Source organism: Eleginops maclovinus, chromosome 23, assembly GCF_036324505.1.
Source record: "Eleginops maclovinus isolate JMC-PN-2008 ecotype Puerto Natales chromosome 23, JC_Emac_rtc_rv5, whole genome shotgun sequence".
NCBI lineage: Eukaryota > Metazoa > Chordata > Actinopteri > Perciformes > Eleginopidae > Eleginops > Eleginops maclovinus.
The window spans coordinates 21797413-21822760 of record NC_086371.1 but is presented as its reverse complement, the minus strand read 5'-3'; the positions used below and the strand labels follow the sequence as shown (position 1 = coordinate 21822760).

The following is a 25348-nucleotide window of genomic DNA, read 5'->3' as shown; positions in this document are numbered from 1 at the left end:
ATGTTGGCAATGAAAATCTTATATCCCATGCTCCTCCAACAACTCAACATACATGGTGCAAATAAGATAAATAAAATAGTGCAGAAATTAGACAACAAAAAATATACAATAACAACAATAAGGTAAAGATGTAAAATATATACATATGTAGAATACATTGAAATTATTTAAATATACAGTAATTGAAATACTTTACACTGTTGTATGAGGAGGTATAGACAGATGCATATATTATGTATAAACAGATATTTATGGCAGATGTGTATAATTTATTTATATATATATATATATATATATATATATATATATATATATATATATATATATGTATGTACTATAAACAGATGTGAGTAGACATTCAATATTTGAGAAAAATACACCAATAAAACCTAAGTTGTTATATATATAATCATAATGTTAAGCAATAAATGACTTATGTAGGGTCAGTTAGGCAAACCGTATGAATAATAACACAATTTGACACATGATATTTGATAGTCCATATCTCTTTTAAATAGTTAACGTGCTTTATACCTCAGGGAGAAGAGAAAAGGTCTTAAGTGATTAAAGAATCATATGACTGATCAATAAAGCATGGAGAGAATGAGAAGGAAATTATTAAAGAAAGATAAAGCGTGAAAGGTCACAACTTAATACCCGGGGAATGATGAACTCTGACTTCTATGATAAATGCTACAGCACATTAATGTGTGTGCATGTGTGGCAGGGTACATTTAAAAAATGGTGGAAAAAAGCAAGCGTACGACAGAAAAGCAAGACTTGTTTAACAAACATTGAACAACATTATTTTTAGGGTTCAAGAGTTATTGATTGACACTCACAGAAGTTAGAAATGTGTTATGTAGACTTATCTTCATCTCTGTTTCTTCGTGTGTCACATTTCTTTTCTATCCAGCGTCTCTTATTCCACCCCCAAAGGCATATGGGTCCTTTTCTTCTTTCCCCTTTTTTCTCAACAAACCTTTTTTGTTGCTGTCTAGTGTTAAAATTTGTCATATTTTTAGGAAAATGTGCCGGAGGACATATGATACAAGAAAAGGAAGTATGTGACTTAAAAATCTTAAGTTTTCCAAAGAAATGTTTTCGGATACAACCAGATGCCTACAGTTCTGACGACGGCTTGCTAAATGCCGTTGACAGCCTATATATTGATGGATAGATGCTGTGCTAGAGGAACAGTCTTACCCAAATCCTTTTACATGCTAAAATGGAAGTCAAACCTCTAACAGTTGTATGTACGTCCAGAACATTTACAGACTTGACAGCAGATCCCGATAGTGAGGCAAAAATGAATTTTCAAATGGGAAGACTCACTAATTGGAGGGATTCATTTGTCTTTTATCCTCAGCAGAAGTGTTTTCCTTACCCTCTTATCCTTTTATAAAAAGCAACCAGGCCTTTGAAGCTTAGGAAACCCATTTTCAAGTCAATAAATCAACTTGAATACATGACTATCGTTGACAAGGCCGATGTTCTTTTTGATTTGTGAAAAAGGGAAGATTCTGTTGATATCACAGTGTTATGTGTCATGTTTGTCTTCACTTCTTAATCTCTCTACCACAGCTTCTATCTTCTCCGCTCCCCCTGTAAAAACTGTGTCACATCCATCAGAGTCAGTGTTGGCGTGGTGGATGTACACTTTGTGTCATCTTCAAAGCAATGAGTCAGTGTTTTATGATGTGTGCGTGTCATTTCAGCATTCAGTTGAAACACCCAAAATTGACCCCAAAACAAGGAGAAAATAAAAAATCAAGCAGCGTGATTGGTTGATTCAATTACACAGCAGCATAAGCAAAGCTTCAGGATTATTTAGTGTTGGCAGCAGGAATCAGCTGCAGCTCTTCTGGAGGGAGAGGCTGAATATACTAATATCAACAACAAGATACATCCACCCACCCACACAAATACACCCACAAATACTCAAATAAGAGCACATATTTGGAGTCGGGTAAAAATGAACAAACACTGTTTGTTGGTAGGGTATATATCTAAAAATGTATTCTGGGGAAAAGTCATCCGAGTAATGATTTCCCAGCAGCACATAGAAAGAGTCCCCAGGGGATTATGTGCATGTGCAACAGTTTTGGTGGAATTGAATATGTATATGTATTCATATCTTATCTATTTGCATTTGTTTACCCGTCCAATCCTCTGAAATCAGCCAAATGTGTTTGTTTTGCATAATAATTTTAGCATAAATCTTTAAGTGCCAACTGCTCTGAAATAAAGAAGTAAGCCGTCGCTTTGCTATTTCTTATCTTCACAACATTTCAGGAAACTCTTTTGTACAGGCGGGTGGGTGACAATTTAATTTTAATTTATAGAAATGCGATGACATCGTTATATCAGGCCTTTTGGAAAGATTATTATCTTTCACCCTTTGTCCAACTTTCGTAAATCTTTCTACACATAAGGGACAATTTCAGCCATAACAAACTTGAATGCCCGTTTTAGGGAAAAGGTTGAAAATATTAAATTAGATTGGTTTGGTTTGGTTTTTTTTTCCCTTCCAAAGTAAAATCCGTAAGGGAGGGTTTCCTTTGAGCTTAGAGGTACTAGGTCCTGTATGCTTCAACTTCAAGCTGAATTCCCTTTTGTCCAAGAAAGTATATCACCAAGTATGAAAGTTAATACATTTCAGCATGTGTGTAGGGTTTGATAAATAAACTGTAAGAATAATTTAAATAATGCATGAAAGTGTTAACATATGCAGTATATAATAAACTTTAAGATGTAGCCTACTGGTTTATTTCATGATGTATAATTAGATAGAGGAAAACTGGGAGCATTGGATTTCTTCAGGGCAGTGGCATTTTTCAGTTACACAACAGCAGCCACCTGATTTATCTTCCAGTTTGACAGCTGTTCAAAAGTGTTGTATAACTATGTTTGGGCTCTTGGAGTACCCTGGTTAGGCACCTACCGTGGTAAAGGGCCTTCTCTGTCAGCCAGCACCACCATTGTTATCCCTTATTCGGCTGCACTTCTGAACAAAAGGGACACTGAGGACCCTTACTTGAAACAAAAGGGCCCTCACTTTATTTTCAGAAACAGTATTATTTTTGTTCTTTAGATTCAAGCTGCCATACAGTACTGTTCTGGGTCAAAGTCCTGGTCAGGCTATGTGGATCCTCTACTTGCTTAGAAACACTTGGAGAGCATCTTTTTTTAGTTTTTCCATGGAAGAATTCACATACTGCAATGTCAAAATAATGTTACAAACTTCTTGTTAGCCTAAACATTTAGCCTACTGTTTGTCTCAATACCTTGCTAAGGGTAAAGTGCTAACGTTAAGGACTGTTTGCATGATAGAAGTTAAAAAATCCATTTACTGTTTGGTGTTCTTCAGATAGAGTTTTATAAAATGCAAAGCATCATTTTATACAAATATAAAAGTATATTTTACTTTACAGTATATTCTGTGTAAAAAATAGCTTAAAACACAGCAAAAGTTCAGCTATTTTCTTTTGAACTTTGTTGGGAGTAAAGAAGTTGATGCACCTCCTTCCTGGGAACCCTATAGCTTAAGTTGGACCTTTTCAGTGTATGTAGTCAGTTTTTGAACCCCCTGGCAACAGGATTGGGCCAGTTATTGGTTTACCCTTTAAGAAACACAGTCTTTCAAAATGTTGAATAGTGTAAGACCCTTTTCTTCCTTTCAAATATCCACGGAAAGGAAAAAACATTGATTCAAGAAGGTAATATTGCATTGCAGGACATGTACAAATATGTTCCCGCTATTGCACCTAATATCAGCCTTGTAAGCGGAAACTGAGGACATGGTTTCTCATGACTGCTCTCTAGAAACGTCCAGATAAAGGCAGAAGAAAAGAAACCCCTGTCTTTCACTGTGATTTGTGTCCCTGGAGAGGCCAGAGTCTTCTGCCTGTGAAAATATGGTTGAAAGAGTTCAAACATTAAGGTCGAGGAGAAAACAGAGACAGGTGAGGGGAGACGAAAAGCCATAAAGTGAGTCAGAGAGGGATGATACGTAGGTCATGACTCTGCGGTTTGCTGTGAATCCGTCTATTCCTCTTCATTACTCAGATGACCCTAACGACCGGTTGCTTCAACCAGACTGGGCGCGTACTGCTGACTGGATGGACGGGTGGCTAATTGACTGGCTAACTGATGGATAAATGACTGATCAGGGGTTGGTATGACTTTATTCTAGGTGGAGGGACAATGATGATGGATGATAGATTGATGAGTAATTGTGAAAGCATGGATTAATGGTTGATGAAGAAGGGAAGATATGGACATCTGCATTGATAAATGGACCAACAAATTGAGTTGGCCTAAGGTCTACCGTTATCGGGTCTGGAATGGTGTACTTTGCACTTGTTTTCCAATCAAGCGTTAATGAGAGCCTCTAATTTAATTATCACACTCTTTCTAATGTGTATCTTACTTGCAGAGTGGGCAGTCGGTTAGTGAACACATTTAACGAACATCTCAGTCCATTAAAGTTAGATAGATACCCGATCTTCTCATTAATTTGCCACAGCTAGGACTATAGAAGGCTCAACATCGGCAAGGGCAGAATTGAACGGTGTTATTTTAAGGAAATGATTGGCCAACTGCTATAAGAATGGGTACAGGGTCAGTTGGAACAAAGGGAAGGTAGGAAAGAAATTGGAGTGACACCTTGTCTCAGAAGCACAATAGCAGCAGCTGGGAGGTGTCCATCAGCATCTAATCCATACTGCTGTGCACTCTGCACTTTGTCGGAGCTCACAGCCTCATTCATATCATGAGGCATTAAGAAAAGAAAGAAGACATCAAGTATAAAAGAACCGCAGATGGTGCAATTATATGCAGGTGCAATGCGAGAGAAGCTATGATGCAGATACAGTATAGATCACCGCAATGGCTGAAGTCTATAAGGTCTGTTCTATCTTAACCCTATCATAGAAAACACGTTAATATTGGACAATTCTACCAAATTGTTGACGTTTAAATTGTTTTTAGCGATATACAGCCCCGGAAAAAATTATGAGACACATTTTACTTAAATCTCAATCTCTACATGTATGGCAGCCATTCCAGTGTCTGATTAATTCGAACACAGATAAATGTTGTCAGTAGTTTATAGAATACATTAAAAATAAATACAAACAATTTAACTCAAAGACATACCTATAAATAGTAAAACTGGAGAAACTGATAATGCTGAAGTTTTTTTACGGAGCTGTATGTCTATTACATCTATGCTTTGGCTACTGTTAGGGAAAGATGGTGGTTATCAACTCTTGATTAACAAGCAACAGTACTGGACAACTGCCAAAGACCTCAAGGACCCCAATAGCTTAGGCCTCGTGTCAGTTGCATTTTGGTTGTTGGATAACTTCCACATTTGTTTGGAAATATGCAGCACCGATGTGCAGTATCACTTGGGTTCTTCATTTTTGGCTGATTCTTCGATCCTAGAATTAACTTTTATAACATACGTTTTAGTTTAGTAAGATGGTGATTATTCCCTGTTTTAAGAAGTTAACTCTAACCCTAACCATAACCCTAGCTCTGACACACGGAAAACTGAGTCCAGGTTATGTCGTTTTTTTATGACATGAAGCTGCCACATTTACTATGATGTCTGCACCTTATTTTAAGGGGCCTAACAGCAAATACTTACCATGGGTTTATCCGACCATGGTGGTTGTGGCATATAAACTACACAATATATGGCCAGCTCTTTCCAGCACTAGCTAAACATAACATTTGCACATTTAATTGGAATTTAATAAGTAAGATTCTCAGCTGTCCATTGGAAAACTACTGAAAAACACAGCTGAAATGCACCAACTGTATACACCTTCTAGGAAAGATGCCTCAATCCAATAATGATTCAGATTAAAGTTAGACAGACAAATGGTGCAAGAGTAAAATAGCTGTCAAGATTCATAAATGTCAAGAGAAGAATATAGAAGGATAAAAGTAGATGCCAAATAAAAAATGTTTTAGTTGTTTTAGATGTTCCCTTGCCTTTTGTTGCTGTTCTGTCTTATCGAATGTTCTTCTGAGCTAAGTACATTCCCTGCAGCCTTGCCCCTGTGCTAGTTTACATAAGTATACTGACTCAATATGCGCTGTATTTCTCAGCAGGAGTATGATACGGCACTATGCAGTCTGTTGAGGCTTTCATCCAAATACATTTATGTAAATTTTAATGCAATGAATGTGCCGTTCCTGGGTGGGAAAAGGTATATTTTGAAAAACAAATACTGCATATCCTGCAAAATCTAATGTACTTAAAAAGATGATGAATACAGATGGAGATCTACTAGCAAAAAAAACCAAAAAAAAAACCACAGCCTGTCAGAAACAACTGCGGAACATCTTTATCATTAATGTGTAGTTGAGTATTTTGTGGGCGTATTAGATTGTCAGTACAAAGTTCACTTCTAGTTTACCTGACAGTTGGATGGATCTCTTCTCACTGCCAGTTTGTAAGGAAGGGGGTAAAAGTGGGATGCTGTCCCAGGCTGATAGGCTCTGACTTGGGTAAGGACAGCAGCACTGCCCCATCTCTGACCTTCACCATGGAGAGTGGAGAGAAAATAGAATACTAGCAGGGCATTGAGCATGCCTCGGTCTTGTCCCTTTATCCCTCCCCTGCCCTAGCTCCTTCATTTCTTCCTTCCTCCCTCTCCCCCTGCCCTCCTTCCCTCTCATTGACTCCCTCTGTCTCTCTGGGCATCTTTTCATTTGGCTTTATTACAACACCAGACTCCTGAGGTCAGTGAGTTCACATGGACAGACACACATAAGTGTATCAGCTACTCTTCAGGGGTATAAACACTGCGGTTTGACCTCTTGTGGCATCAATGCTCATGTACCGCTGAACTCAAGGGAGCCTTTATTGTGGCTGTGTAATGAAATAGCGCTAAAGAGAAAACAGCATGCCAGAACGGTTGGCATTGTCATGTCAGTGAACCGCAACAGCACACTGCTTTCCATTTGCCGGAAGGTGATTTATACGCTAGGACAAGAAGGACAAAATAATGGGTATTACTTTTAGTAAGGTACAACACAATGTCAGTGTGATTACGCTCTTTGTTAAAAAGTATAGGGAGTGACAGAAAATACTTGCTTGGGGTAATAGAGACCAGTTTGAGCAATTATAAGCCTAAATAGCATTTTTGTAAGTAGGATTTTGTCTGTATAGGGCAAGTCACAGTCACATTGTAAGACATTCTTACTATGAATATCAGGAGCAAGCACGCAATAATGGACTGTAACTATGTTTGATATACATATCAGGCATATGAAACAGGCGGAACATTTACTGCCTTGAGTTGGGAAATAAACAAGAATTATCTTTTAAGGAAGACAATGTGCTACCTGGAAATCTCAATATAACTGCATGACTTTGGTTTTTTTTGTTCCTTGTGCTTCTGTGTGTAATAATGTTTAATAATCAAGACTGTTATGTATACGGGACAAAGTTGAAACCAATTAACATGACCATGCAACTATCATCTTTGTTCTGACCTTGGAATTCCATTTTTATGCTAATTTGATTATTTGATTTGATTTAAAGCCCTTTGACATTTTTGGCCATAAATACAGGCAATTCAGGAAAGAGAATTACAATTTCCTGCGTAATAGTAACATTTAAATCAGCCCTTCAACCTTAGTAATTGATCGTTTTAAACAGCAGGTGTAATTGCAAGTCTGGCATTGCAGATAACAAGCTAGTTGGTTTACTCTGGAGATTAACTATTCATGTTGAACCTCCTTTGTACATTTCCTGTATGGGGACTGCAAGTTTAATATAACCAGTTTCAATCACATGTATCATCCTTTTATGAAAGGACTTCTGAAGCCATGTCATCAGCATATTTAAAAAGACTTTGCTGGAACTAAGTTCATTAAGCTATAGAGAAAATACAACTGCAAGATAACATACATCCCTGTGGAGCCTCCCAGTGTTAACAAGGCTCTGTTCTGACATACTGTGGATCCATTGAAACAGACGCTCAGCCCTAAATTAAACAGAGAGCCTTTGATCCAGACAATGAGGCATATATGAGAAGTGTTCAATTTTTATTCTTTTTAGAGAGGAGTTTAAACTTAATAATTGCATGTTTTCATTTTGCCCACCACCATCTTTTTTGTTGTGCAAGTGACGCAATAGATTGGAACAAAGTACAATCAAAGGATGGCCAAAAACATATTTAGATGACCAACATGTCGATTAAATTGATTGAACTGGAAACACACCATGAAATTGTTCAAGTTTGTTAACAAAAAAACACGTAGAGCACCAATATTGGAAAGACAGACATGGTAGCCTAAAGCATACCTTGTCTCAGTCTATTTAACTCTGAATTCGCCGATAACATGTTAAACATAATTCTGTATTAAAGGAAACTTAAATTGTCACTTGACAACATAAACCAGTTAAGAAAGTATTAACTGAGGTAATAGATCATGTGAAAAGTAGGGTCATTTTCTCTTAGACCTCTATACAATTGGACTCCTTTTAGTAACCAGTAGAGTTGCCCCCTGCTGGATAGAGAGAGAATGCAGGTTTAAGGTACTTAAAGTAGCAAGGGCAAGTAGAACATAAATATGCAAGGTTCATTGTCTTTGTTAAAAGCTATTTTGATTTGTTTCTTTTTAGTAACAGTATTCTTGTTTCAAAGTACATCTTCCCTTGGTACTGTAGAAATGCAAAGCTCTGTCATGTCATCAAAAGAAAAGAGAATCGTTGTTTTTTCTATTCATGCGAGAATAGTCTTGACATACAGTTGGAAACGACAGATGGTAAATTAAAATTACATCGGCTCCCAACTTTTCTTCCTCCCTGTCATCGAGTGCCAAGAGAATATTTAGGTATTTAAGTATTAAAAGGGTTTCTGTCATGTGTGGTTTTTTTGGAAAAACCAACCCAAAAGTAAGGGAACTAGAAGAACAGAGATATAGAAAAAATATAGTAAAGGCAGGATATAAGAAGTGATGAGTAACTTTACATTTTATACATTTTTTTTCAGGAAATGTTGAATTAGATGTTGATTGTCATGTCTATTTTCTCTAAAACAGAGAAGAGGGAAATATATGGAAATAAAGAGATGGTGAGGCAAAGAGAAAGAGTGTGGTGAATGTTCTCCTCCTGGACCACATTATGATATAAACAGTATAATGGTATTAAATATAAAGTCAGAAGCTAGACATTTCCAACATGGACTTTTCATTTATAGTGAAAAAAAAAGGGTTAGGGTTAGTATTTAGCTTAATGCGAGACAGGTGTGAGCCCTTACTGCATTATAAAATGGGGCTGCATTTTAAACTGAGCCTACAACAACATGTTGAGCAGCCTAAAGTGGCACATATAAACATACTTTTTTTATGGCATATAAAACTAGGCCTAAAAATTGTAATAAAACATAGCCTTAGCTACGTCATTTCCATTATGGATAGGAGCTGCACAGTGAATTAGCAAAGGTTAGCCAGATTGCATCTGCTTCTTGACGGTTTTGCATAATCTGAACATTCTTAAAACAAGCTATAAAAAAGGCTGACAGCATTCTTTAAAAATAAACAACTCAAAAGAACCTGGCAGCAGCATAGTTGTTGCGACTGCCTCTAAAAACAGAAAAAAGCAACGCCTCACAAACTGAAAATGAAAGTGAAGTGTACTTTCAAAACATCACAGCCATGGCTCAGGAATTAGGACTTTTGCATTCCAAGCTGTTGATCACATTTCATTCATTCAAAAGCCTTGAGGAGGCAGAATGAATTACTTCAGCTTGGTGACAGACGAAATGTGCAGCATGAAAGCTGAAAAGGTGACGAGTGGAAGCTAGGCAATGTTAGATCTGCTGTTCATTCAAGTCGGGCAGACTGTATTTCCTTATGCCCCTTCGTGGCCACCTGACTTCACCAAATGGCCAATCCGATCACTCTGTTCTCCTCCTTCATGAATCCTGACATTTTAAATTATTCTAAATGTGCATCCTTATATTCTCTCAGGGTTCTGACCAAAAGTAATGCGCAGGTGTGTGTGTGTGTGTGTGTGTGTGTGTGTGTGTGTGTGTGTGTGTGTGTGTGTGTGTGTGTGTGTGTGTGTAAAATAGTTGAGGCCTACAAGTTTGTATGTCTGTGTGTGCATATACGTGATATCTGTTCATCTGTGTGAGTGTACCTTTATCTAAAGTATAGATATACTTGTATGTGTGTCATGAGGCATAAAAAGAGAGGGGGATGATAAAGGGAAGAGAAAATTGAAGTCAGTCTAGTAGAGAAAATATGCAAGAATGACTCACTAAAAGAAAGTGATGTAATAATGGAAAGAAAGAGAGAAAGAGACAGAAATTAAAAACAAAAATTAGCAGCTCCCTTTTACACTTTTGCACAACACAGTAAACTATGTAACTGTTTTGATCTCGACATTCTGTAGGAAAAAAAACATTGTAATTTAACACTTCATGTTCCAACAGATATTTAATCAAGAATGATGGCTAAATGTCTTTTCTTCCTTAAACATTATCTCTTCTGTCATTTTATCAGCTGCTCCAACAACACAGTTCCATAGAGAAAAAACGAACAAAAGGCTAAATCTAACAGCTCTTTAATTTTAAAGCTAACACTTATCATAAAAGAAAAATATTCTTTTACAGATAATATGTTGAATTGCGCAATAACATTAGCATTTTGAATAATCACGTGACTGCCTACTGTTATGCAACAGTTACATATACCCTTTTTAACCAACATTATAATGTAGGCTATATGCAGGTTTTGTAGAAGATAAAACATTTTACCCAAGAAACTCCTTCCCTATTGCTGTATTTTCTTATTCTTTCTGATGTGTCACGTTCAGTCCCGATTTCTCCAAAATAAAGGGTCACAATTGTGACAATGGTTACCTATTTTTTTATTAAATCTTCAGTATGTCTTTTAAACATGTTCATTATTTGAATGGACAAGGTTTTGATTTGTAGGTGAGATGACAGTCTTATAAGTGACATCATGTTCAGAAAATCATGTATTCATTCCATCACAGCTGATTGGTACTGGAACGGATAAATGCTACGATTACTGCAAAGCACTTTATCCTGGAAATGGCACAACTGTGTCCTGTCCTAATTTTTCAGGGGTTCAAAATGTGTTTTACATTGTGTATTGCTACAGGATAACAATGCATTCGCTAGCTAATACCTAGCTGTTCATGTTAGCAAGTGATCCATATAGTTATTGAATCAGTGTTTCTTTTAGCTTGTCTAAAGTCTCTCAGTTTTCAGCCGGTTGTATATTTAGAGCATACTGTATGCCACAGCCACAAGCCAAACATAGACAAACACCTCAAAGACACTGCATATTTGTGTGTGTTTACCTAGCTAATGATGACAGCTCTGGGGTTTTTTTGCATTTTTTTGTGTCTCTGTACTACATATACCTGTGTGACTCAATATTCCCTGCTAATGATGACTTTGATGTGGTGCAAACACACACACTGAGACGCCACAGAAAACACTCAAAGGCGGACCAGACAGTGGCTGTGTATTTGTTTGGTCAGGTCATTATGATTTGACTGTAACTCTTCACACAGGGACAGTTAACTTTAACCAGCACAGATAATCAGCTCAATTTTCCCATGTTTGTTTCATACTTATTTTGTGTATTAGGCTGCTGAATCTCTGTGACACATGAAGCAAAATAAGAGACTGCAAATATATGTCAATAAAGATCTAAGCGAGTAATCAAACATCCGGGTTTGGGCTTTTCGAAATATACATGTTAATGAGTGTCATTGATGGTCAGAAATATCTTGGGATTTATTTCTAAAAAATGCATTTTTACTGGGCCTGCATACATTTTTTTATTCAAACAATTCGTTCGTAACCAAGTTGGCAAGACATGGTGTACTGTATATGTTAATATTGTTTCCCACGCTCAGTATCTCTTGGAATAATCCTTACACTTCTCCAGCACGCAATGTGTGTCCAATGCAGTCTGAATTTTAGTCAAGAGATGCTTTTATTGTCTATTTATCAGCATTACAACAAACAATAATGAGTGGCCAGATTATTATGCCCCTTGGAAGGATTTAGAAACAGCCAAAGAAGAACCGCTTACATTTTGGAGAAGATCCAAATCGTAAAACGCATATTTACAAAATATGTTCCACTTGTGGGAACAACCTTGGCTGAATTCCCTTTCTAGTTCAATGTTTTTTCCTACATTGGACCAAACTCAAATATCTCAACTTCTATTGGATGGATTACCACAAAGATGTAACCCATGGGAGGAATCCCATTGAGTCTTAAATCGCAAGATATTGCATGGCCTTGAGTAAAGTGTATTCTCTCCAAATGGTATTCTAGTTAAATGTATATTTTATTGCCTGATATGTATCATAATTTCCTATGCAGTCCCAATACAAACAGTATAGTTTCTCCACACTGAGCATTCTTTTATTGAAAATACACTTAAGCTCCATTAAATCACAAATAGAAGTTTATTCTTTCAGATTTGGAAACTAAACAAAAAAGGTTGGCTTGTAGGCGTTTCTGGATATTGGAACATGTTGGGAACATTTTCTCTCTCATAAAATATTTGTAAAGCTGATTTTCTAACTATTTTTAAATGTGCATTGTTGACATCCATGTTAACCAGCTTTCAGTTTTCCGTACTGCCTGTGTTGGCGCATTGTCATGCTTCTTGTAAACGTGTTGAATAAAGTGAAATCATTGGCGAGACTCACTCATAAAAAACAGCACTCCGCAGTGATACAAGTAGTCAAAAAGATGAATTTAAGTTATGGATTTCCTGTCCTTTTTGTTTCATGCTGTTTGCTTTCCAGGCTTTGCAATTATCTGAGTCACTTGACATGCTAAATTGTTAATAAGAGTCAGTATCCGAAAGATGGGCGGCATGCTATTGTTACTATTGTGCAATATTTCGAAACCACAATACTCAGAAAAAAGCTGAAAGCAAAAGCCATATCTCCTAAGCCCTATTTCCCAGAAAGTGCAGAATCTCCAAAGAATCACAAAGCTTATGTTTTGTGGAATGTCATCAATACACCTTTTTCTGCTAGGTAAAAACTTTGTGGTTTAATTATGTCATCCTACTTCATAATTAGCCATGTGCTTCTGTTTGTTGCAGGACAAGTTTGTATGTTTAATACAATGGCCTTTGGGAACAATGGTTGTTTGTTTCCAGAAAACCAGGCTGTAAGAAAAGTGGGCTCTCCACCATTTTTCAGACTATTGTTTTTTTCGGGAATAATGGGTCTTCAGAGCAAAGACCCCAAGGGATGGTAGGAACGGAAAAAGAAAGAAAGAAATACTTAAACGCTTTCACTAATGTTCGGCTTGAACATTAGCACTTTGACTAAAATAAAAGCCATTCTAAAGCATGTTCACAATGGCCAACATAATTCATTCTGCCCACTACTGTTGAACCACACAAACACACACACACACACACACACACACACACACACACACACACACACACACACACACACACACACACACACACACACACACACACACACACACACACACACACACACACACACACACACTCAACCAGTGTTGGTTCAGTAGATAGTGCAGTGTCAGCACTAGTGACATGTTATTATCCAAAAATAGGAGTGTGTGTGTGTGTGTGTGTGTGTGTGTGTGTGTGTGTGTGTGTGTGTGTGTGTGTGTGTGTGTGTGTGTGTGTGTGCTACTTGTTTCTTTGGGTTCCATTGTTGCTCGTCGCAAGACTGCTGACACTTCATTAGGAGTCCTCTTCTCTCGGTGTCTGTTTACATTAAGTGTGTGTGACTGACAACTGCAGTTTCCGTAATCACAATATAATGGCAGAACCAAACACGATCAATCATAGGACGTGATTAAAATGGACAGAGGAAGGGCGATGACAGGTGAGAAAGTAAGCTAAATACGGAGAGATGGAGGAGAAAAAGAGGAGAAAAGAGTGAGCGGGAGATAATGGATGTTGAGCGATCATTACCACCTCCATAAATGTAAAGTACTGCATTTAGAGTACTGAGCCATCGCCCATACTGATGTTAATGCAAAGTGCTTCAGTCATGCTAATTTGATTGCACTGACAGCCTTGACACAGGACCAGGATGCAGAGGACATTATCCATACGCTAACTTACTCAGCTGACACCCATAGGGCTTATTAAAGTCATCTCCATAAAATTAGCGGTGATTGACAGCGAAGATCAGGTTAATATTCACTGCTGTGCCCCAACATGGCTGCCACACACTTGCAATAATCAATGTTGCACCTGTCGTTAGCATGGACAGCTACTGCCAGGGCTAATGTTCGTGCTAAGTGGATACACAGAGGTTATTCAAAGTGACAGTCATGTTGATGTAGGGGCCACTTGCAAAATGCTTAACAGAATTAGAATGGTAATAGGCAGCTTATAAAAGTTAGTCTTGGCATCTGTAGCCGATTAGCCTTGAACCAGAAACAGACCCCGACAGTGTAGTCGTCCGAGTGGAAGATTTCAGTGAGCTTTGTCCTCCTCAAATCATTTTCTAAAGATTTTTTTTTATGGAAATAAAGTTTTCCCAAACCGCAAAATAAAATGTTTGTACTTTTACCAGTGGTGTTGTTACCACAGTTTTGTTGGAGGAAGTTTGGAATATCTTTGACAGGTCTTTGATTAGGTGGACTTGATTGATACATTTGTGAAAAAAAACGTATTCTCTTAATTTTCTGTTAGAAAATCTTTTGTCTATTATATTTGTGGTTTACCTTTCTGTGAAATGCTCAAACCAACCAACAATAAAGCTGGGTAAAAGAAAAATGCAGCTTCATTCATTGAGATTCTGGCCAAAAATGATTACAGGGTCATAATAAATGAAAAAATAAAAACAAGTGAAGATGGCTAAACTGCATCTGCACAATAGAATGTCAATGTTCTGCTTGCATAAATGCTCCCAACACACGTGTCTGGTAGATGATTGGCATATTCAATATGGTAATTTCCCTTTTGACTTATTTCTAGTGTGTCATACTTCAGATTTATAGCTGCTTTGCAAATTATAAGACTTTTGCAATGATCGCCATAAAAACTTCCAAAGTTGTGCAATCTTTACTCATTAGACGAACTGTTTTGGACCCATGTAGCGTTTAAAAAGTAATGGATGTTTTTCCTCAAACAGGAATTACAAGAGTAGATTCATATTTCATCGTCTAACCAGTTCCTGAAGCAACAGCTCACGGCAATGCTGCCTCTTGGTCTGAATTAAAGCGAGGCAATACCTTTACAATCCATATTTTAGAATTGCATAGTAATGATTGAGCTAAATGATTACAGTCTATTTGATTTACAATATTCAATCAGTAAAACATTTAGTTTCCTTGCAGATGTGCCTGAGGCTCATTGTACAAAGATGCTGATTATTATTGGAGTGATTTGGTTCAATTTGAAACCTTGTCCAAAAATAATATCTAACATAAAAATCTTAGTCTTTCTTGGTTTTATTGTGTGGAGAAAATGTTTGCTGCTTCTGTTCTACTGCAGCAGCCTGAGGACACAGGGCCATACGCATTAGGCCAGTGAACAGGTGTTTAATGGAGTCTGGACAAATACACTAAGACCTCTGCACTCACACCAATCCATCACACCTAGACCCCCCCACACACACACCCTGACAGTAAACAGAGAGGGAGAATGAGAAGGAGACCTGCCGTTGACATCTATCCATCATTTCTCTCAGATACACACCATGACAATGATGTTTGAACACATAAACACATAGGCATGCACACACTCTTGCCGGTCAGTGTACGTGTTTGAGTGTGTATGCATCTCACAGAGGGAGGCTTAGTAATGAACAACAATATGATCCGTACCAAATTATCTCTCCCTGTCCACTCCATTAAAATGCCATAGGTCTGAATGTTAATATCTCCCTGCTGTGGTTTTGCAGAGTGACATTTCACTACTGGCCCACTCACTTTGTCCCAACTGCATACAAATGATCTTATTTTCCTTTTCCATTCTTTGAACTGATTTATCATTAAGAAAGTTCCCGTTTATATATAATTACAGGCAAACTTTAACATGATTTCAACTCTGATCGTACAACATAATGTGATTTTCCTTTTCAACAATCAGGATCAAATGAGAAGTAAGACTGTGTTGCTAACAGAAGATATGAAATGCAGAAATTCACAATGTTTTTTTTTTTAAATCTCTCAACCCCTAAAATACTAGATTACAGGATGAAGGCCATCTGGACAGAAGAAAACATTTGGCAATAAATTGAGGCTTGCTACTAATAGCTACTGCCGTTTCAGAAGGATGTTGGCTTGCATCACTGGTCGTTGGAACCCTACGCAAAGTAACTGCTGCTACAAAATGGGAATGCAAGAAACAATAGAATGTTTTATGATAATTGGCATCATTTTGTCCTGTGATTTACTCACCAAAGTAATGAAAGGCCTGGTCACACTAACATTTAAATACAGTTATTCCCACCAAAATGAATACAATTCAATGGAATCGATGCATTTCAATGCTTTACAAGTAAATATGTCATATGTCTTAGAGTCAAGTAACATTCTAGTCTTCTGGAACACTCCACTGGCCAATACCAAATGGTGTTGTTATTATTATTTAGTTTGAGGAGTTGCAAATGGGAAGTATGACTGAATGGAGCTTATGTAGCCTATAAGCTGTAAAGCCATACAGTTTTCCCAAAAACAATATCCTCTGTAACGATATAAAGCCTATTGTATAATATCGTTTGCATTTAGCTAGCATTTTTTCCCACTTGAATAATCTATTGAGTGAAATGATGTACAATCTTATGTCAAGAAATCCACATGCAACAGTTGAATTGGGCGAAATCTCCAAAGTCACGATAAAAAGTGCTAACTCTAAACCATCATTTAAAGCTAGCTGTAAATGATGAAGTGAAATCACTTGCCAGTTGGTTTGTCCAAAAAAGCTCTACATATTAATGAAATAGCAAAGGATATAAACGAGAAATACTGATCACTTTCATTGTATAAATCTATCGTCAAAAAGAGATATTTTTTTATTGACCCCCCACCCTTATGCCACATATATCCAGCAAATTAAGCTACTGTGAATTAATGCTTGCATTTTTCCAGATTGCTAGTGTTAGTTAGCCGACCACAGTAGCTAGCCCTGTCAGCGTTGACTATGTCACCAAGCTTGTAGCACTGAATACTTTCCTTAAATTGATGTACATTTGTTGTGCCGCTTTCTGGCAGTGTTGGAAGAAGTACTCAGATCCTTTACTTCAGTTAATTTACAAATACTTTGGTTTTAAAATACTCCACAGTACTACCAGTGAAGTATTTTTTGTGTCATATTAGCTCTGATGAGGACAGAATCAGCGTAAATATATAATGTGCCAGTGATGATATAAAGACATTTAAATGCAGTTAGTTATGTTATCTGTACACCCTGTTAACAAGATGACACTCAGTAAATTACGCATATATTTTCTAGCCTTCTTATTTAATTATATGTAATTATAACATAAATGAAAGATTTGAACTCTTGTATTTAAAGAGTCTTCATACATTAATAACCAGGTTTATTGGAGTTTTTTTTATCACAGATTGTCAACACTTGAATCCAATTCAAATGAAATAAATACTCCCACAAACCGACAGTGTACGCTTTAAATAATAATGATTAATCCAACTATTTAAGAGCTTAATATTTTGATAGATTTGTGAATGCTCATCTTCTGCTAGATATCATTATAATCAATCAAACCCATCAAGCGCAGAAAATGGAGAAACTGTTAAGAATGCAGTTAAGTTTGTGCCGGTATGACATCTTTTGGGGAAATGAGAGAGGAAATGCAGGCAAAACCACAGAGGCTGTCATGTCCTCAAACACAGATCACATAGATATGGCAATACCGTGGCATAGAGCCTTGACTGGTGACTCTTATTTGTGTGCATTGGTTACATACACTCACTGTGTATGACAAAATACTTATATAATGATTATTTGTTAAAAAAGTGCTTTAAGAACAGCAAAGAAATTATACAAAGGACACCTACAAAGTCAGAACAACATACAGTTGAGGAAATAAGTATTTGATCCCTTGCTAATTTAGTTAGTTTACCCACTTACAAAGAAATTAACAGTCTGTAATTTGTATGGTAGGTTTATTTTAACCATGAGAGGCAGTATATAGAAAAAAAAAGGAAATTTACATTAAAAACATTATATAATTTAATATGCATTTAATTGTGGGTAATAAGTATTTGATCCTCTTGCAAAACATGCCTTAGGTGAATGAGGTTATCGTCAATATTTGACAATATATGGCCCCCTCCATCATCCCCTCGATGCAGTGAACCGCCCTGTCCCTGTAGCAGAGAACCCCCCCCAAAGCATCATGTTTCCACCTCCGTGCTTGACGCTGGGGATGGTGTTCTTGGGGTAATAGTCAGCATTTCTCTTCCTCCAAACACAACATGTCAAACTGATGCCAAAGATCTTGATTCTGGTCTCATCTGACCACATCACCTTCTCATAAGCCTTCGCTGAATCACTCAGAGGATCACTGGCAGACTTCAGACGGCCTATACATGTGCCTTCTTGAGCAGGGAACCTTGCGGGCGCTGCAGGTTTTGAATCCATTACAGTGCAGTGTGTTACCAATAGTTTTCTTGGTGACTGTGGTCCCAGCTTCATTAACAAGTTCCTCCTGTGTAGTTCATGGCTGACCCCTCACCTTTCTCTTGGTCATTGATGCCCCAAAAAGCGAGATCTTAGATGGTGGAGACCCAGACCGAGGGCGATTGATGGTCATTTTGTGCATTTTCCATTTTCTAATAATCAAACCAGCTGTCTCTTTGTCAGCAAGCTGCTTGCTGGTGGTCTTGTAGCCTATTCCAGTCTCAAGGCCTGTCTATGGTCTTGCCCTCTGTGGAGAGGCTGTAATCTGATTTATCGACTGTGGACAGGTCTCTTTTATCCAGGTAAAGAGTTGACATCAGGAGTACTTTCTTAAAGCGAGAGGACTTATTTAACCAGTCCGTGGGAGCCATAATTCTTGTTGGTTGCAATGGGGATCAAATACTTATTTCCCCCAATTAAATGTAAATCAATGTATATCTTTTTTTTAATGTATATTTCGGGATTTTTTTTTTAATATTCTGTCTCTCACTATTCAAATTAACCTACCATAAACATTACAGACTGTTTGTTTCTTTGTAAGTGGGTAAACTAACTAAATTGGCAGGGGATCAAATACTTATTTCCGCCACTGTAGCTCGCTGTCAATGTGTAAGAGGATGAAACTCATATCTGGACAACCTCAAATCTAGCCTTTAGATTAATCTCTTCCTGTGCAGCAACTCAAGATATAAAAATGTACAGATCAAAAGTCTAAACACTTATAACAGGGTTTTGAGATAAGTCAAAAAAAACATAGACCACTTAAAATACTGTGCCTGACTCTTCAAAGTTTCAAATGATGATGAGATAAAGAAGTCATGTCTTTCCAACCACAAACGAGATGCTGATGGTGAGCATTGACACAGATCTTCAGAGGAGAGCATTGTAAGTGTTGGCACACTCACAAGGTAACCTTTGAGAAGAATGGCCGCAGTCATAGAGCTCTCTGTCCTGCTTTTTTCTCTCATCAGCAACATTCACACAGAAGAACTCATCGTGATCCAAAAGGAAAGGGACTCCTACACCTTCAACCTGCCAAGGAAGCCTAGCTCCTGCCTGATCTCCAGATTTGTCGGTGAGGAGAAGTTCGTCCTGTCGAACACCTCTGACCTTTGCCCCCTGAACTCCTCAGTGCCTGAAGACTTGAAACAACGACTTGTCAGCAGGGCGAATATTTCTTCTTACATGATCAACAACCTGACTCATTCAGACTCCGGCCTGTACCAAGAGGAGTGCTGGGCTGACGGCAAAGTGACATATGAGAGAAATATAACAATTACTGTATGTAGTTCAATAATTGAAATCAAAAATATAGATGTGATACCTAGAGAAACAATGTGCCTGCCTTGTTTAGGAGGGGCTGACAAGCTGAATTTCCAGTGGCTCAAATGGGATTATCGATATGAGCAAGAAATATGGACCAGAATGTTTGGGGACAATACAGCATCAACTATGGACACTGATAGAGGAAGACACCGAGTGGTGAAAAACACATCAGATCTACTTATATCCAACATCTCAACAATGGTCTTCACATTGTACACCTGCCTGGTGATGGACCAGCAGCAGTGTGTGAGCAGTCACCCTGTTCAGCTTCTGCTGAACACAGAGGGTGTCTATCGCTCAGTGGAAGACACGGCTGTGTTGCAGTGCCCTGTCACTGATTTCAGTGATGGAAAGCCTCCATATTGGAAGACTGATTTCTTTAACATTGATAATGGACAAAATAACTACACCATGGTAGTAATGGACCAAAACTATTCACTGGTGTTAACATCTTTAATGTTGAATCACTCCGGTCGGTACTCTTGTAATACCCGAACAACTCTGAAATCATATCTGCTTGTGGTGTGCCCCAAATTTGCCCCCCCTGCTGAAGAGCTCTTCTCTGGGGGAGAAGAAGTCACTCTCAGATGCAAAAATAGCGAAAAGGGATTGCGTCACCTCTGGTTCTTTAAGTCGAACCGAACCAAAGGAAGAACCTTTAGTGTAGATTCTTACCTGATCAAGAACATGCGCAGTTATACTGATTTGAACTTGGTCATTCCTAATGTCTCACTGCAAGACACTGGAGAGTATTGGTGTGCAGTTCTTGACCCTTATCTGCAGTGTATGTTTTCAACCAAAACACTTCTGAAGTACAGAGATCCCTTTGGCGTTCACTCCACCTTCTACGCGGTGAGATGGTCAGCGTTCAGTGTTCTGCTGCTGGCTCTCTGTGCTGTTGTAGTCACTGTGACCCTGTGGACCAGAAGACGGGACTCTTAATATGTACAGGTTGATTTCAGTTCACTGTATGTCATCGTCTTTAAGACAGTGTGTCATAAACTGGATTTTAAACAAAGTATGCTGGAGATTCCTACAAATAACACGTCGGAATTTAATTGTAAGAGACGGAGAAATAAGAGAGAGAGGGATTACAAAAACCAAGGGCTGTAAAATGTCTCATCATTATTATTAGTAGTAGAAGTAGTAGTAGTAGTAGTAGTAGTATAAATACCCTCATAATACTCAGAGAAAAGGTTTTGAATGTTGGATATTTGTATATACAGTATATTAACTATAACATACATTTGATTACATATCGATCAGTTATATTATGTGGCATATATATTTTTGATGGTCTTGCTATTCTTGTAAATATATATAACTTTTCAATTATCATCCTTTTAAATTGCATTTACATTAAATGTTTGTAATTCACTTATATTATATATTTTTTATATTGATGGTTTATTTCAAATCAAATGGGTATGTGATTATCATTAATGTGGATTTCTTTTTTCTTTTCTGCATATACAGTATCATAGTTGTATCCTTCATTATTGTCAGCATGATATTATGGGTTATAATTCCTTGAGCTATATCTTCCAATATAAGTGTCTCTATAATGAAGGCTATCAATACAACCAGCTAGTCAGTTCTTGTTGGGTTTTTTTCTGATCTTAACCGTTACTGTAAATGGGCATTCAATCACAAATAAATATTATGTAAAATGAATTAATTGCTTTTTTTTTTACAGTAACCATTTGCAGTTGCCCTAGAGCCCTAATGCTTTAATGTTTTATAGTAAACAATTCTATCCAAACAAGCATGTGACTGTTGATGGGCTTATATGGTCTGTCACTTGGTAGATAGGAGTAGAAGTATAAAGTAGAATTTAATGAAAATAGTTAAATAAAATACAAGTATGTTTTACAAGTACTTGATTAAATGCAGTAACTTTCTTTCCATCACTGCTTTCTGGTGTGGCCAGGCCTTAAGGCAGAAGAGATCTTATTTCAGCCAGAATCAAAGCACCATACACCACACGCAAAGTAGCAAAGGACCAGGATGTGTTGAGTGATGCGGAAGAATCCTCTTTCATGGCAGCAGTGAGACCAGCACCACTTCCAAAGAGTGACCTAAATACCCCTCAAACGGAAGATTATACATTTTGAAGAACCAATTTGTGTCCCCTGGATAAATATGAAGTCATAAAATGAAAGGACGGGATTTACAAAATGGAAGAAGTGGTGAGGTGGTTTTACAGAGGCAACAGATAAGATGCAAGAAATGATGACAGATCAAGCGCTGTTGGGTATTTTAGAGAGTCTATAGAAACAAAGGATACAATATTAGATCAGCAGAAGACACATCAGATGAAACTAACAGCAGTAAACAGGAAGAAAAAATGAAATGTGAAGTTTGGTTGTAGCATTTGACACAACAATACAGTCCAACCACTGTTGAAATGTAAATAATTCAAAGTGAATTGATTTGATGAATGCCAGGATTAGAGATTTAAGTGGAGTTATAAATACGAAAACAGGTGTGAGTCACAAGCGGAAGAACATCTAAAAAGCTTGAAAACGGAGCCTGATAGCAATGGGAGTTGAGAGGCCTTCTTTTATGAATGTTAGTCACCACTTCAATGTCACAGATGACTGCAATGTCTTTACCATCCCATCAGTGGGTCCAGATGGGTACAGTCCAATCAAACCCACACAACAGGGGGCCTCCACTGGCTGATGAGGCTTGAGAAGCCATTGTGTTGGCACTCTGTTTTCCTTTTATCCATAGAAAAGTACATCTGCAACTATAACACGCATTGTAAGGCACATTGTTGATATTGAAAGAACTTTAGTGCCAAAGTTGGAGAAATGTTATCTGCAATGCTGTGTTCACAACATGGAGAAAGATCAAGGACATTTTGGGAATGTTAGCTGTCTTGCTAAGTTATTTAAGATCCTGGCAGCCTTACAGCTAAGACAACACTGCAAGAATAAAGTGAATCCAAACTTGAAATAGTCCATTACATGTAAAACCATAAAATAACACATTTACACGGATTAAACAAACATGATATACCATTTTAACTGTGATCTTTCAAAGTGCTGGAAGGCGAATTTCGTAACCTACGGACAGAGCCAAGCCTGAGGCCATTTCTAATTTTTGCTAAGCTAAGCTCACCAAAGGTGATTCATCTTCATATTGACCATACAGACACTCTCATAGACAGAGAAATAAGCGAGTTACCTAAAATGCTGTTTTTTCTCAGTGCTGAAGCAGGATTGTAGTGTTCGCAACGTTTACTTTATATAGCGATATGCAAATAACAACCTTGGTTATACTTCCTAACAGATCATTATTGATTCTGTTTATACTGTAAATTTGGAGGACCAATTCCAAAGAAGATTGTTAAAGTATCACTCTCAGCATAGTGGCTGTGGATGTCTGCGATGTATTGCACGTTTTCTTTCACTATCTGCTCTGAATTCCATACCTAAAAGGCGACTGTGTTGCAGTGGCCTAATCAGATCAGGGGAGATGGGGAACACCAGTTCCAATCCTGCCGTGACCGTCACTGTATGCCGTTGTGTCCTTGGGCAAGATACTTCACCCGAAATTGTTCCTGTGGGTATTGTCCAGAGTATTGATGTGTTACCTGATCTAACGTGTGTAATATGTGTAAAGCGATTTGTGCACCTGGAAAGGTGCTAGCTAAATGCAATTAATTATTATTATTATTATTATTATTATTATTATTATTATTATTATTATTATTATTATTATTATTATTATTATTATTATTATTAAAATGCAAACATTGCTAACAATTATCTGACCACTACAAACATTTTTGAAGGGTCCAGTGAAATGATGATTTATTAGATTAGATTTGGGCAACTGTTTTTATTAAATTGTTATCCATCTTAACTTCTGAACAAGCAGTATTCTTTATCAATTGGATGCACTCCCAAAGCAACGTCTGATGCCATTATCAGAACTGCTTCATGGGATAGAGTGAGACTGGCAGCAACAGTTGCCATAATACACCAGCAATGCTGAAGAAGTGCTCGAGAACTCCTTAAGGACAATAAGATTAGAATGAAAATTATAAATGGACCTAATAAATTAACAGACTAAACTTAATTATAAGTTTCTTGTTTTGGAAAAACAAAATGCCCAAAGACTATTCATTTTTTTCTTTATTTGGTATTAATCAAGAACAAATAGGATAAATGTAAAGTAATTTAGTAAATGATTAGAGGTGGAATAATACATTAAGGGCTTGACATCAGCACTCACACAATAATGACATTTTTTCAGCCAGCTGCTTCTGAAATCAATAATATGGCTGTTGCAATAAATCAACATCAGTAAAATTCCATTGTAAATGGCCTGGGGTTAGCTTAAGAGATAGACATCGGCAGCACACTATCTTGTATTTCTCTGGAGATCGCCTTCGCCATGCAAACAATGACATTGTTAATTAAACTAAACTCATTTGAAGTGAGAGAACTCTTTTTTTTAAATCAGTTTGCCTCTGCCTGTCTCTCCTCTCTCCCTCTGTTTGAAAGGGAATAGACTGATGTTTAATCCCGTCTGCAAAATAAATCATTGGCTAGATTAACTCACTAATAAACATATTCTACTTCGGGTTAAAATTGTGAAACCATTCTGAGGCAGATCGTAGATAATTTACATCGTACATCTGGACATATGGTTATTCTTTTAGGAATGGTAACAAAAAAACATTACCAGCCAACCTTAATAGTTTTAGGGTATATCTTTATGTATATTTTCCAATGGCATTGGCATTACCTCTTTTGGGAAACTGTTGGGTCCCAGACTCAAGTCCCTGATTGGACCAAGTAGGGAGGGTGGAAAGATAAATTGAGAGGTGCCAATTTAATTCCATGGCTTTAGTAAGGTGAATTTCAGCAAGGCATTGGGATATGTCATAGCTGCCCATTGCTTCTAATACTAAGATGGGATGTGTGCAGTCTGTGTGACGATTTAGATTCCTACATTCAAACTTAAAATGATACCACAGTTGTTAATGACTTGTAACTGATCATGTAAATATGTACATCCTACACTTTAAACCCTTTGTAAATGATACCTTTTTAAAAAGTGGAACCTGATTACTTAAGTACTTTCTGTACAGTTCATGATTTAAGGTAGTATTTTTTTCTAATAGTTCTAGGAAGCCACTGGTTTACATTCATTGGAAATTTGCAGGAGCTCTGTAATCCATCATAGTGAACTTTTAGTCTGCAATATTTATGTGTGTGAACATTGCACAGTAATAAATGATATAGTATACTGCATTCAAATATTATTACAACTATGATAACATCATTAAGACTTCACTATGATATGTCACACCACCAAAACATTT

General features: G+C 37.4%; 2 protein-coding genes across 5 annotated transcripts in view; both read left to right on the top strand.

Annotated features, from left to right (window-relative positions):
* il1rapl2 (interleukin 1 receptor accessory protein-like 2) overlaps positions 1 to 25348 on the top strand; it is a 398203-nt gene that overhangs the window by 180423 nt on the left and 192432 nt on the right. The gene's annotated exons all lie outside the window — the stretch shown is intronic.
* LOC134860067 (uncharacterized) lies at positions 19494 to 21641 on the top strand. The gene is made up of 2 exons (XM_063876914.1): positions 19494 to 19566; positions 19653 to 21641. The coding sequence occupies exons 1-2, from the start codon at positions 19523 to 19525 to the stop codon at positions 20947 to 20949; spliced, it is 1341 nt and encodes a 446-aa protein (XP_063732984.1). The 5' UTR covers positions 19494 to 19522; the 3' UTR covers positions 20950 to 21641.

What these genes read in the sequence shown, in the direction of transcription:
- LOC134860067 (XM_063876914.1), top strand. Translation starts at nt 19,523, where the DNA reads ATGCTGATGGTGAGCATTGACACAGATCTTCAGAGGAGAGCATT. An exon ending in GATCTTCAGAGGAGAGCATT is followed by an intron (nt 19,567 to 19,652) that starts GTAAGTGTTGGC and finishes TTCTCTCATCAG; the next exon opens with CAACATTCACACAGAAGAAC.